The 13517-nt window shown below is 48.8% G+C and overlaps 4 protein-coding genes across 4 annotated transcripts; 2 read left to right on the top strand and 2 right to left on the bottom strand.

The window, feature by feature from the left end:
- Positions 1-93: 93 nt before the first annotated feature.
- FIBRA_06201 (uncharacterized protein) lies at positions 94-1201 on the top strand (the record flags this gene model as incomplete). The annotated part of the gene is made up of 4 exons (XM_012327936.1): positions 94-748; positions 798-968; positions 1027-1053; positions 1107-1201. 4 exons carry the CDS (start codon positions 94-96, stop codon positions 1199-1201), a joined length of 948 nt encoding a protein of 315 aa, XP_012183326.1.
- A 143-nt stretch (positions 1202-1344) lies between these two features.
- Positions 1345-8351, bottom strand: FIBRA_06200 (uncharacterized protein; the record flags this gene model as incomplete). Its single annotated transcript, XM_012327935.1, has 21 exons — positions 1345-1482; positions 1531-1657; positions 1706-1847; positions 1908-2204; positions 2260-2460; positions 2514-2797; positions 2850-3171; positions 3224-3329; positions 3380-3553; positions 3601-3789; positions 3839-3966; positions 4010-4034; positions 4078-4470; positions 4525-4847; positions 4900-5096; positions 5150-5271; positions 5324-5837; positions 5889-6073; positions 6130-6403; positions 6455-6610; positions 6673-8351. 21 exons carry the CDS (start codon positions 8349-8351, stop codon positions 1345-1347), a joined length of 5976 nt encoding a protein of 1991 aa, XP_012183325.1.
- Positions 8352-8377: 26 nt separating this feature from the next.
- Positions 8378-9742, top strand: FIBRA_06199 (uncharacterized protein; the record flags this gene model as incomplete). The annotated part of the gene is made up of 6 exons (XM_012327934.1): positions 8378-8575; positions 8632-9105; positions 9171-9380; positions 9435-9464; positions 9514-9609; positions 9665-9742. The coding sequence occupies 6 exons, from the start codon at positions 8378-8380 to the stop codon at positions 9740-9742; spliced, it is 1086 nt and encodes a 361-aa protein (XP_012183324.1).
- Positions 9743-10288: 546 nt separating this feature from the next.
- FIBRA_06198 (uncharacterized protein) lies at positions 10289-12452 on the bottom strand (the record flags this gene model as incomplete). Its single annotated transcript, XM_012327933.1, has 11 exons — positions 10289-10348; positions 10404-10726; positions 10775-10919; positions 10971-11013; positions 11066-11327; positions 11394-11546; positions 11599-11637; positions 11689-11859; positions 11916-12017; positions 12072-12324; positions 12387-12452. The coding sequence occupies 11 exons, from the start codon at positions 12450-12452 to the stop codon at positions 10289-10291; spliced, it is 1617 nt and encodes a 538-aa protein (XP_012183323.1).
- Positions 12453-13517: the final 1065 nt, after the last annotated feature.

The raw sequence follows: 13517 nt of genomic DNA, 5'->3' as shown, positions 1-13517 counted from the left end.
CCCCCACCCCCACCAGTAGCTCAGGCATCGGCTGTAGTCCCCACTATCGTTACTGCCCCGCCTTCTGCGCATCCAGCGCCCGCGCAGCCGCAGATGACGGGATCGACGCTCGCGAAGACTAACGACGACATCTTCGACCAACTAGCGCGATTGAGTCAACTACGCACCCAGAGTCCCGCTCTTCAAGTTCCCCAGCGTGCACCCTCTGTCCCAATTTCTTCCCCCTTGAGCTATCAATCTGGCCTCGGTATGGGTTCGTCTCCTGTTCCTATAGGTCAGCACATGCAGCACCAACAGACTGGACTGCTACCGCCGCCGCAGCCACCCCAGCCTGTCAATGGTCCCAGAGGACCACTGGCTCCTGTCCCAGCAAATCAGTCATTACTTCAGCCTCTGATACCCACCACGACCGGGTTTAATAATTTCGTCCCTACTCGGCCCCAGAGTGTGCAATCATCTTTCCAATCACAAGCACCGCAACCCTCATTCCTTTCAACTCAGCCAACCGGTTTCCCTGGTTCTAATCAGTCACTCTTACCACAAGCCACCGGATTTCCTGGACCGGTCCCGAGTCCCATTATGGCACAGCCCACAGGTTTCAACGGGGGCAATTTTTCTGCTGGCCCCATGGTATCACAACCAACAGGCATGCCTGCCAACAACTATGGAGGCCAAATGGGTCAAATGAATGGTGGATTTACCCCGACCCCGTCCTTCCAGAACGGCGGAGGGTTCGGCATCCAAAGCAGTACGTTTATTCATCTCTATACTTTGAATTTCCTTCTCATTTCTTGCAGACCCCACAGGATATGCTTCTGGCTTCGGTCAATCGCCTTTCGGCAATGGTGCCTCGTCTCCTCCGGCTCCTCCCTCCCAGCCTGCAATGAACACATCTCCCGCGAATATCTTCGCGCAAATGAAAAGTGGGACGTTCGCAAGCGACAATACCTCGGTGCCACAGAGTGCGGGTATGTTAAGATTTTATTTGTTTATTTGACAAGGCGATTCATCTGAAAGGGCGTATAGATAAATACGACGCGCTCCGTCCTGCACGTGAGTCTTCTGGAGATTGTCGTCTTAACTTGCACTTATAATTTACCTTACAGCATCTCCACTGACAGCGCAACCCACTGGATGGGGTTACCAAGGGATGAATGTGAATGGCGGAGCATTCACGGGGGGATATGGTTACCAACACTGATTAATCGCTCTTTTGCTTGTACTAAATACGATTTCTCATCGCACAATGTCGACATGCTAGCGTAGATGCGTTAATATACCGAAGACGGAACGATTATACAAAACGTGCAAAATAATAAGTAGATGCTACAAAGTGAATGTATGCTATGTCCGATCCATAATGCCCTGTATATACCCCACTCGCATGAAGTATTCTCGCAATCCTTCTCGCACATCTGGTGACATCTCGCGAGATAGTAAGTTAGTTGCCAGGGGGTATACTGCCGGCATGTATCTTCCGAACTATTTCTCATGTTAAAAATTGCAAAGAGGATAGCCAACATCACTCACAGCTTTGTCATCAAATCGAACGAAGCCTTGCAGAATCTCGGCAACAACCGGTGTCCATGCTGCGATATTTTTTGCTTGCGTATCCAGCCGCAGTTTGTTGAAGTCTCCCAATACGCCCAATCCCAGACTGATCTGATGTGAGCAATATCCTATCAGCGCATACACAACGACTTACGGCATCAACCGGTCTGCTACTTGGGGCCTAGCTGCTTGGTGTTCGGGACGAGAGTCATAGTACATGCGCAAAAGAACATGCACTAGAGTAGAGGCACTGCTTGATTCCTGTTTGAGAAGATTCGGCAAGTGCTTCATGAACCCTACATTGGAAGGAATTTACAATGGGAACACATCAGGATACTCGAGTCAATTCTACTTACCAACTTTCCATAGACCTGTCCGGAGCTCCTTGTCATCGTTGAACATCCTTGCGAACTGATAGCTGTGATCGAGAACACCCATCAAGCGTAAGAGATGCTCCGGAGGTATGGTATTATAGACCTCGTCGTTGCGCAGGAGGTCATTCGTCGTCTCAATGAGCAAGAGCTGGAGAACACATTTGACAATTATTTGTCTGAAAATTCGTCGTCGATCGTTGAGAGACACCTTGGTGTCTGCCTGGGGCTGTTCCCCATTCGGCGATAGTGGTGCGGGAACAATTGCCTGACCGTTAGACTCTAGAATATCCGTAGATGAGCCCAGTGAGATTTCCAGTTGAATGTGAATCCTTACCTGCTGAATCAGGAATGTCAGAGTTCCCGTCAATCTCCACCCGCAAGCTCTCATCGAACAGCTGATGTGGCGTTGTCGTCCGGAACAGCTTGACAAAGGTAGTGGCGACACGTTCCCACCGCGCAGAACTCAGTTTCTTTACGTTGTTCTCCAACAGTTGTTGTAGACAGCTGGTCCCGATACGTGCGAGGGTATCATTCTCTGTGATGCAAGTCAACAACCCGGATAATCAACACTCATACACCATAACTTACCCTGACAAATGCAAACGCACAAGAGGTCAAGCAAACCGTCCAGAAAACGCTCCAATGTGTCGAAGTAGAAAGTATACAGATCGATCAAATTGCGCAATGCTTGTATCATGGTGGTAGAAAGCCATACACTCATATCTTCTTGAGTGCTGAATCGTGACAAATCTTGACTTGACTTCAACACGGCAAAAATCGGGAATAGTAGCTCTTGGCAGACAGTATCCCAGAAATCGACGGGGAAAGTTTTGCCGTATGTCTTCAGGGTTGTGAACAGAGAGTCCAGCGCCCTACGAGCCATGTTAACCAAAAAGCAAGTATGAAAGCTAGATAATTACTCACAGCCGGCGTACTTCTAAGTCTTCTCCATTCATGATGACGTCGTAGAAACCGAAAAGAACAGGAAACCAGAACTTGATCATAGGGTCATCCACGTTTTGATCGGTGGTCGTAGTGAGCCCACAGTCTGGCGAATTAAGCATGATAGGGATAATGCCGCGCAACATCGCTATCGCCAGTAAGCTAATTTTCTGATACTTGTTTACTTTGCAGAAATCTGTGATACAAACAGTCAAATCTGCAAATGCGCCTTGCCGGACTATCGCAGTAAAGTGCTCCTTGTTGAGACGCGTCACGAGCTCAAACGCCGAATTCACAATTCGCTCTTCATGAAACATATGTCAAATACTGCTCAGAGTTAACTTAGCGACACCTACCCGTTGTTGCTTTCGATGCTGCTGAGAAAACGCCAAACATTGTTCTCCAACCGGATCGCATATTACCGACGCGTGCTTGAATCATCTGCTGTAGACATTGCAAAACCTACTCATGGTTCAGCACAACCGTAGAAACAATAAGAAGAGATGTGGTACCATATCACGTATATCAGGATTCGAATTGTGAGCCATGGTATATTCGAAGGGTCGCAAAAAGTCCTTTTGGAACTTGAAGTGCGGTAACTCTTCCTTCTCGAGGAATCGCATCGCCAGCTGACGCAGAGCATCTAATGCGAAGAAACCGACATGAGGGTTATTGTGACAACAAACCTACAAGGTGTTAGACGGAACTATCATGATTGTTCTTGAACATATACCTGATTGAAGTGTTCACCAAGGATGTCCCAGAGATTCGACCACTCCAAACGTATACGACTCATGTTGTAATAAGAGATCTCGACGAGCTTCTGCAAGCTAAAGAGTCGGGGATGCTGTGAGAGACCTGATGATTGGATCTCCTCCCAAGAGACGTCGCACAACGCTCGTACGAAGTCCACGATAGCATTCTATAATGTCGAATAAGCACATGTAGCGCACGAGAGAAATTGCACATACTCCTGACAAGTAATGGCTAAGAGAAAACACCATGTCAGCAGCAACGGTGATATGTGTCGATCGGCTCTCGTTTGCCAATTCTTCGGTGGGTGGCTTGCGAACGCGACTATGACGACAAGCCTCTTCAGCTACCCAGAATGAGACGTCAACGAACTCAGTTTTCTAACGCACCTTTTTCGCCCTGTGTCTGGAAGCTCTACGCCACTACTAATAAGCTGCATGTGCTCCAGTTGACTTACACAGGTGAGAACCTCTCGCCAAGACCCTCTAAGGTGGTTCCCCTCAGTTACGGCGACATCGAGCAGCGCCTTGATGGCCTCCATGTTCTTTGTCTTCATCTCACCAAGATTGTTCAAGAACGTGAATTTGGCGAGTGTCGTCACAAACGCGTTTCTCTCCAATTCCATGTCAAAAAAGCAAACGATTCGGATGGCGTTTTTGAAGCCGTCCAAACACAGTTCGACAATTTCGAGATCATCCATGTCTTGGAGGGGCGCAGACAGACCAGCGAGGAAAGGGATCCAAGCAACTTCGAACATAGGCTTTACATGGACGAAATGAGAAGCACTGAAGAACTGATCATTAGACTTTGAGCCTTTCCGTTGAGAGCGCATTAGTGTCTTGAATAAGGCCTATAATGCATAACAGATCACCATGGAGAATCATCTGAACTTTCTGTAACTCACCTCCGTCTTGTTTGTCATGTTGTTGGACTGCATCACATAAGCTTCCTTTTGAAGATCCCTACCGACGTTGGCCAATGCGCCAGCGAGACCCGCGCCTGGAGCTACAATAGTAGGCGCATTTTCGATCTCATCTTTCATACGTATCTCGTTGGATAAGATCTCATCGTATATTGAAGTCAATAGTTCTTCTGGGAGATCGGCGTTATCGTTGATTCCGCGATTGTTCTTGATGAAGTCCTGCAAGGACATGCGGCGTTTCACTTGTGGATTATGTGCATCCGTATTGAGGAGAATGATCGAGTAGGCTAAGACATATGCGGTATCTGGGCGCACATTCAGTAAGCCAGTATGGAGGAAGGATTCAACATCACGCACCAGCATTAGCGAATGGAGTTTGCGAATTGCCGGCGATGTAGCGTTCCGCAAATTTCAGCATGAACCGATCAATCTTCTGAGCCTCGCCCGGCAGACGGAACGCTTGCAAAAAGGTTCGCAGTGCATCAACGAAAGCCAAATTCCTGAATTCCATCATGTCGACGAATGCGTGCATAGTGGTGATGTTCTCCTCGTCGCTGTAACTCTTTGTGTGAGCAAGTATATAGTACAACGATATTTCATAACCGACCCTTCGCCAAGATATTCGCCAATCATCGCTTTGCTAAGACCGTCAGTATCTAACAAGAACCTAGCAATATCCTTAGGAGAGTTGCTTGGTATAAAACCAGTCTCCAAGAAGAACTGGATTCCCTGGAAAGACGCTCAATATGTGCCACGACTCAGAGCAATATACATCACGTACCCGCTTCGGCTTGAAATTGAACTTCTTGATACCTTCAAGCAAAGTGGTCTTCTTTTGCTTAGCACTCTCGAATTTGGTCGGGTCATCCGCAACATCTGGAGTAGGCTGCCTGGTTGGATCTGCAGATAAGGGGGGGAAGGGAGGGAATGTCTTTTCGATAGACGACTCAGGCGTGGCATTCTCTCGACGTATGTCTTCGCCAATCTGAGACCGAGTACTGGTGTCCGGACCACTATCCACCGAAGTATTTGCAGTTCCCCATGCGACAAGTGATTTTAGGACTGCTACCAAACATTCCAATCCCTGTCGTCTAAGCTGTTGCTCAGATGAGACGGAAGAGGGACTTTCACTAGCATTAGGCCCCCCCAACGCTGTCGTACTAAGTGAAGGGGGAACCGAAGTGTGGTGAGGAGCACGATGACTAGAATTAGGGCCTGGACTGATGGGATCATTCCCCCTCTGTGAGATATGGGTCACCGTTGTAGTGCCGATTTTGGAGATGATGTTCATTAGGCTGCACGAGCACATTTATAGCAATAGTCGCAAAAGATCACTGTAGACTCACTGCTCGTAAATGTTGTCAACGGCTTCACTGTCACAGTCGTAATTGAGGTAAATCTCAACCAAAACTTGAGGGTCCTGGCATAGTCGCTGCAACATATTGAGAATGACAACCTTCTGCTTAAGAGAAGATGTCTTCATCTCCAAAATAGGAATGAAAATCTCATGCAGCAATACTTCTACCTCTTTCTATAATGCAAGTGATGAGGGGACAACGAATGATGCAACTGGCAATTATAACGAACCTTCAGTTTTGTACGGAGACCTGAGATCACCCTCCAAAAGATCTCGACACTGATTTCGAAGACCTGAGGAACGGGACTGACAGCATTACGGCTCAAACATAAGCATAAGTATTGATTGACGGCCTGAACAAACGACGTAGCCTCGTGGGACGAGCTAGAATAAATGATGGCGGATGGGGAGATGAATATAGGCATGTGAGTGTTAAGAATGGTCAAGACAAGGTGGAGTGATAGTAACTTGGATCGCATTGCATGCGATTTCAAGTCCCGTTCGCTAATACGTCACTTAAGAATTGGTCATGTCAGACAGAAGAACTGACCGCACCTTTCTGGGTTCAATGGTTTCATAGTTAATTTGCAAAGGGCTCTGAATACAAGGAACGCGTCCTTAATGAACAAGTCGTTCGCGGTGAGATGTCTACCCAAATGATTGATTTCTTCCTCATGAAGGGTTTCGCTGGCAGCGGTTTCAGAAGGCTCACTACGTAGAGCAACAAGACATTAGAAAATTTATGTGATAATGGTGCGTAATGATACACGTACGGAGCTTGATGCGAGAATTCAGAAACACTAACGCTCGGACGACGATCCGATCGCTCATCCATTGAGTCTGCACGCTCAGACATGCTGGGCGCATCGTCGTACGACCTACGAGATCCGGGAGCCTTTCCATTCACCAAAGTTGATGCAGAATCTTCCGTGTCCGCCAGAGATGATGCCCTACCATTGGGCTGGAAATCTCGGGGGAGCACGGTCGTTGGATGTCGTGGAGAGGGAGCAGTAGGGTACTGTTGATTACGGGAAGCGTATGAAGAAGCATGGTCGTCCACAGAGTTCAGCGTCATGCTCGATTCGCTGCGAGATATCGGAGGGTAGTCCAAGTTACAACGTGTGAAAACATGATTCACCATCTGAGTCAGGCCCCCTTGAGCTACTGTTTGGTTGACCGGATCCGTACTGAGAAGGAATATATTGTACACGGTCCGAACGGCCTTCAACAACGAGGACTGATGCACCAGGATTGTGGGCGATAAAACTAGAGCGAGCAGCGCTTTCACAATCTGAAGAGAAACTGATTCCGGGGTAGTTTCTGCATGACAAGACGTGATGGTGTGGACGACGACATCGACGAGTGACACAGTTGGAAGACTGGTATGCGACCCATTAGACAAGGAGTTTCGGGCTGTGAGCGCCGGTGAAGGGGGCGGAGAGGGTAATGAATTTGTTTCTGAACCAGCTTCAACGAAGAAAGAGTAAGATATTAGCTTGGATATGCAATCCAAACTGGCGATCATGAGCTTCTCATTCCGCGTCTCACAGGCCAAGCGCAAAGGTTCGAAGATCTCACGCGGACGGTCTCCCCCTTGGCCTGACTTGACCATCTCCAGAGCGCGCTTGACGCTCTCGCGTAAAGGTGCCGAGCGTTTTGCATCTTTGGAAGCAGCGATGGTTTCGAGAGCGGACGAAATGAGGACGACGGAAACAGTGCGCCCTTTCGAAATTGTCAGGGAACGTCGATGAGAAGCGGCCGACCCAGGTCTTGAAGGAGGACTGGCAGCACGATCACGAGCTGGAATGCGTCCATTAGGATGCCTGTCGCCTGGATGTGGACCGTCGAGCCCAGGCGTCCCACTGCGGGTTGGGGGTGCTGGAAGACTCTCTCTGCGCGGTGGAGGGAGCACAAGTTCTGGGGGGTTAGCAGGAGGCGCAGACGGATTATGCTGAGGATGATCAACAGTACCGCTTTCCCTCTGGGCCTCCTCCATCTCGTTGCCTCTCGTATCCGACTTGGGGACAGGCAGCGGCGGGAGTCGTTCGGGAGTCCGTGACGTAGAGGCCGCGAGCGTATCTTGCTCGGGTAGGGTCTCGCCAGACGACCGTGGCGGCAAGTCACCGTCAACTCGATCCTGTTCGCGCAGGCCTTTGTATTCGGCAAGCTCTACATTCGAAAACTGGTCGTGAATCTCGTCGACTGGATCCTGCAAGTCGGGAGGGTAGGTCGGAATGTTGGGATAGTGATACTGGTCGGGAGGGGGGGAAAGCGGGAGTGGTGTTGCGACTGCCACGTCGGCTGCATCGACGTCCATGGTCAGCGTCGACCGACGGGATGGGGCAGAAAGTTGGAGGCAGTCGTGTCCGGGCAAAGCAACGAGAGAAAGCAGTGAGAGCGCAGTGATCAAACCACGAGACGCGCCGACACGGCTCCGGCGTTTCCGGTCCATCTCGCCCTGCTTTTCCTCTGTTCACCATGTCCTCCAACATTCCAGCCGGCGCATCTGCGGCGGTTCTTAAACCATCCGAGCCCATTCCAGAGGATGTCGCCGTCTCTGTGGAGGGCCCTAACTTCGATCAGCCCATCTCCTTGCAGCATCTATTGCAGAGCTACAAGCGCATCGGGTTCCAGGCGAGCAGTCTTGCCAAAGCGATAGAAATCGTGAACAAAATGGTGTGTTCGATATACTTGATCAATCTTTCCGGTCTCCAACAGATTATGACGTCTAGCGGCAATGGCGTCTCTCGGACGAACCAGTCGCAGAAGACGAGTCCGAAGAATATACATCTCCCGAAGTCAGAACCCAAACTCGCTGCGACATCTTCTTGGGCTACACCTCCAACTTGATTTCTTCGGGGCTCCGTGAAGTTATACTGCACCTTGTCAAACACAAACACATCCGTGCAATCGTAACTACCGCCGGAGGTATAGAGGAAGACTTCATCAAATGCCTCGGGAAAACCTATCTAGCAGACTTCAACCTGGACGGCGCTGATTTGCGACGTAGGGGTATGAATCGTATCGGAAATCTCATTGTTCCGAACGATAATTATTGCAAGTTCGAGGATTGGCTGACGCCTATCCTCGACACGATGCTTGCCGAGCAGAAGCAGACCGGGGACGTCTGGTCGCCGAGCTCATTTATCAGGCGATTAGGAAAGGAGATTAACAACGAGGAATCTGTGTATTACTGGGCATACAAAGTGAATATACGACGTCACTGGCCATTCTATTTTCTGCCTCAGAAGTGCTGAGCCGTTACGTGCAGAACAACATTCCAGTATTCTGTCCCGCACTTACCGATGGATCACTTGGGGACATGATATACTTCCATTCCTTCCGCTCTCCTGGTCTTATAATTGACATAGTCCAAGACATTCGCGCCCTGAATGAGCTCGCCCGACAGTCCAAGAAGGCTGGGATGATCATTTTGGGCGGAGGAGTCTGCAAACATCAGATAGCCAATGCGATGCTGATCGTATGTACTTCACTGAGCAGATGTATCATTATGCTCACATTCATTCGTATCAAGCGCAACGGTGCTGATTTCTCGGTTTACATTGTAAGTATACAGTAGCGAGCAACAATTGACACTGATCGACATTGGTCAGAACACCGGTCAAGAATTCGATGGCTCCGATTCTGGCGCAAGGCCTGATGAGGCTGTTTCCTGGGGGAAAATACGAGCCGGCGCTGAGGCGGTCAAGGTGCGAATGGCTCGTATCATCATGTCTTTGGCTCATATCGGCGACACCACCGCAGGTGTTCGCGGACGCGACCCTAGTTTTCCCGTTGCTAGTAGCTGCTACCTTTGGTCAGGATGTTGCGAACGTCCTTTGACGTTGAATCCAGTCCATGCTGCACAGAAGGGAGACAGCTAAGGTTCTTCTCTTGCAATTTTATCATCCAGGCAGTATGACTGATTTACCGTGATGATATATTGTGATGGTATTTTTCAGACCAAGGCGTGAATGTAAGAAAAAATGTAGACTACTAGATTATCAACTTCCCCGGGGTAGTGGATGTGTAATTCACAGCCAGTCGAGTCACGGAAGCCCGACTAGTCTAATACAAAAGATAATCCAAGATATCTAGGTGTATGAGAAAGGAGACTACATAACCCCTGAAGAGCGCCGCCATAGTCAGAGATGTCAGGGAAGTAAAGACAAGACAAGCGTTATTTGGTGGGTATGACTATGGTTAATAGCCTTGCCCTCTGGAGTGGGGATCCCAAGTCACTCGGAGACCCTTGAGCTCCACTTTCGAGTCCTAATGTAAACCTGGTAGCGATTTCAGCTTGCTTTGCAAGAGAAACAACTGCAAGCTCATCATTTCGAGCGAAGTGCACAAGCTCTGAAGCTCGAGCCTAGGCTTGTCATATCGTTCCTATTCGCTAACACGATACGGTGAGTGATTTCGCAATTCACCAGGACCGCTGGGTCGGATCTATTAAATGAGTATTTCAGAAATGACAGTAGTAATCGCTGGGCCATGCATTTACCTTGCCATTGTAGTCCGATGGCACCCCATCTCGGAGGCAATCTTCGTTCTTGCGGGTAAGGTCAGACATAAATGAATGGGTGCTGACACTGTGTGGGATATGGGGTTTAGCGGTCTCCTTTGCTTCATCTTCGACTGAGCCCTGTTCGGCAACGGTGAGAGACGGCGTGCTCGATCTCTGGATTCCGGCCGATGTCCTAGTAAAGCGGTGCACTCCAGATAACCACTCGGGGCCTGAGCCACCTAACGTCAAGGTCCTAGACATAGTCAAGGTGCGTGATCGGACATTCTTCCCAAGGGAGAAGAAATGTATGGAAAGACCGTCTATCATATCGTTGAAGGAATTTCAGAAGACGAGTGTGAAACGCGTACGAATTATAATCGATCCTAAGACCACAAATGATACAATTGTCTGCAAAGTTGCTGCGAGGAGTTCTGCTTCGGTTTGGGGCGGAAACTGAGGTTCAGGTAGTCTGGTGAGGGCAAGCGTGGAAATAAATACAGCGCCGACACCCATCTATGTGCCGCAGTGAGTAGTCATCTGGACGACAGCTATCAATTTGCTTACCGGCCCTAGGTACAGTGCAGGTTCAATGTCTCGGCATAGTATACTAATAACAGATTCTGAATAGGAATCACCTACCAAAATGACCAGAGAACAACGCTTCACGCCAGTTTGAAATTTCGGGGACCCATCTATACAGCAACAACAGAGAGGGAATTCGGCGGAGAGCCAAAATGACTAGGAACAAGATGATCAGACGCCACGGGGTGATTCCCAAGTCAGGTTGATTGAATTGGTCAAACGGTAACCAAGCTCCGATATATATGAAGCAGGCGCAGTTGAGTAGCAAATCAACAACAGACGAGAACGCTTCACCCTCAGTTTGGGCGATGAAGTATCCGTCCCAATTGATTGCGGTACCTGAGAAACGGAATTCAGATTTCTGGCGAGTCACTCAGGCAGAAGATAGTTCAAGTGCACTCTTACCTGCGGCAAATGCTGCTAACAGGTCATCACTCCCGATTGTGTAACAGACACCAATTGTGAAAAAGGTGAGCGCAAGATACTGCGCGATATAGGACTTCCGGTCAGCGATGCCCTTGCGATAAGAAAATCTCATGAGGTGACGGCACATCCATCCTAGACACTGATGTCAGCAAAAACTTGGAATGGTCCCTGCTTAATGAATTACCTAATATGGCCCCAAGAAGTGTGCCCAGTATCACTTCGTCTTAAGACTATTTCAATAATCGTGTAAACCATTCAGACGTTTGCAACTTACAGAGCCAACCGATCAAAAACCATTTGCCCACGGCTACGCGGCTTGAGCTTTCGGTAGTAAGGTAGATGGAGATACTCAGAAAAGGATACGCCAGCCCGTCATTAGCAGCAGACTCTGCTGATATTATGTGGCGCAAATCAATAGGTACATGCTCAAGGGCAAATTTACCGCCTGACGGGGACTAGTTAGCATTCTTGAGAAAAGATAAAAGCTTCGTTGCGACGTACCAACAATAGCTGCACTAATGATGGGATCAGTTGGAGTAAGGCACGCTGCTACAACTAGTGCAGAGATGTAGCTATAGCCAGGAAATAAGGCATATATGAACGCTAACTCAGACAAGCTCAGCGAAATTACAGTACTCAAGGTAGCAAACAATTCACCTGCAACAACAATCCACCCAAATGCCATCGTCGGGACAACCATTATGAGTAGTCCTTTTGCGTGATCTGCCATGTATGACCGAGGTAGCTCTGCGCCGATAGCAAATAAACCGACGGCCAGGACGATGCGCGTCACTTCCAACGTAATTCTCTCCGTGTCGCCGCCCCATGACCTAGGGTCGAATACATTGGCGCAGTACGGACCAATAAGAATGCCAAAGACGGTTCCCAAAACGACTTCGTTGATGTAAAGCTGGACATCGATGGGTGTTGAGATGTCACTTAGACTTTGGCTTTGGGGTGCAAATCACGTACTATTTCCTTCACAAGGAGCGAGATGACGCTAAACTGAGAAACGCATAAGCCCTCAAATCTAGTCATTGTCTCGCCGACGTAGACCGATGGTCTTTTTCAAGCGATTTAAACAAGGAGACCGCAACATACTATCATGGTAAACCCGCCCAAGACAATGTAGGTCAGACCTGGGTCGCTAACCTGCAAGGCGAGTTCATAATTAGATAAAAATGACTCGGATATAGAGGACGAACTTGGACTAAGTCCGATATGCTCATGCTGAAGTCCGATTTTTGACAGCGGTGTGGTGGGGAGGCTGCAGCTTGTCGATATTGCAGGAAAATCAAGATGAGTCAATGTGCGCGAATCAAGAGGCATGCTGTATATGAGCTGAATAGGCTGATGCAATCTGGCACCAGCACACTGGTTAAAGGAATATTGCGAACGAGTGCGACAATTCAAAGAAACTTGCATATCACAATAGCTTAGAACCACGGATAACGGTGTCCACTTCCTCTCCACAAGTACTAAGTTCCGCGGCCTCTTCCAGTAAGGCCTCGCGGAAATTAGTATGTGAGCTGAAAGTCAGGATGCCGCGTTGCAAAAACTGTGTGCTCACCATGCAGGTGTCTATGATACACGCGCTTCCGTCATTGTGCTTCGTCACTGCTCCTTCCGCAATGGGTGATCAACGTGCCTGTACATGTCATACACTGCAGGTTCTGTGCCTGGATATGAACTTGGCGTCAGCCGTAACAATCAGTCCACTGTCCCTGTCATCATCGCTCCTCACTCTCATACCGTCACTCAATTCACAAAAAAGTAACATTCACCGCCGGGCAGGTGTATGCGTGTTTGACTAGCACAGTAAGCTTGAGAGGCGTACTCGGTTCGCGACATGGTACGTAAGCGTATAATTCGATGAAATGATGGAGTTTCAAGACAAGTAGGCATGACAATACACTTACTAGTCTTTACATTCGATAAACCTTTACGGGAATATGGGTTGGAGTGACGAAGGTCCGGTGCATGTGGCAGTTCCCAATAACAACTCAACGAGCTGGAGTAGATTATTAGACGTACTAGTAACCTGCACGTCAATGACGATACCACCACTGCTTGAAACAGTCAAAAGATGCGCATACAATGTCG

This window comes from Fibroporia radiculosa (assembly GCF_000313525.1).
Source record: "Fibroporia radiculosa TFFH 294 genomic supercontigs, scaffold6550, whole genome shotgun sequence".
NCBI classification, from domain to species: domain Eukaryota; kingdom Fungi; phylum Basidiomycota; class Agaricomycetes; order Polyporales; family Fibroporiaceae; genus Fibroporia; species Fibroporia radiculosa.
The sequence above is the reverse complement of the archived record's forward strand: the minus strand, read 5'-3'. Positions and strand labels throughout refer to the sequence as shown.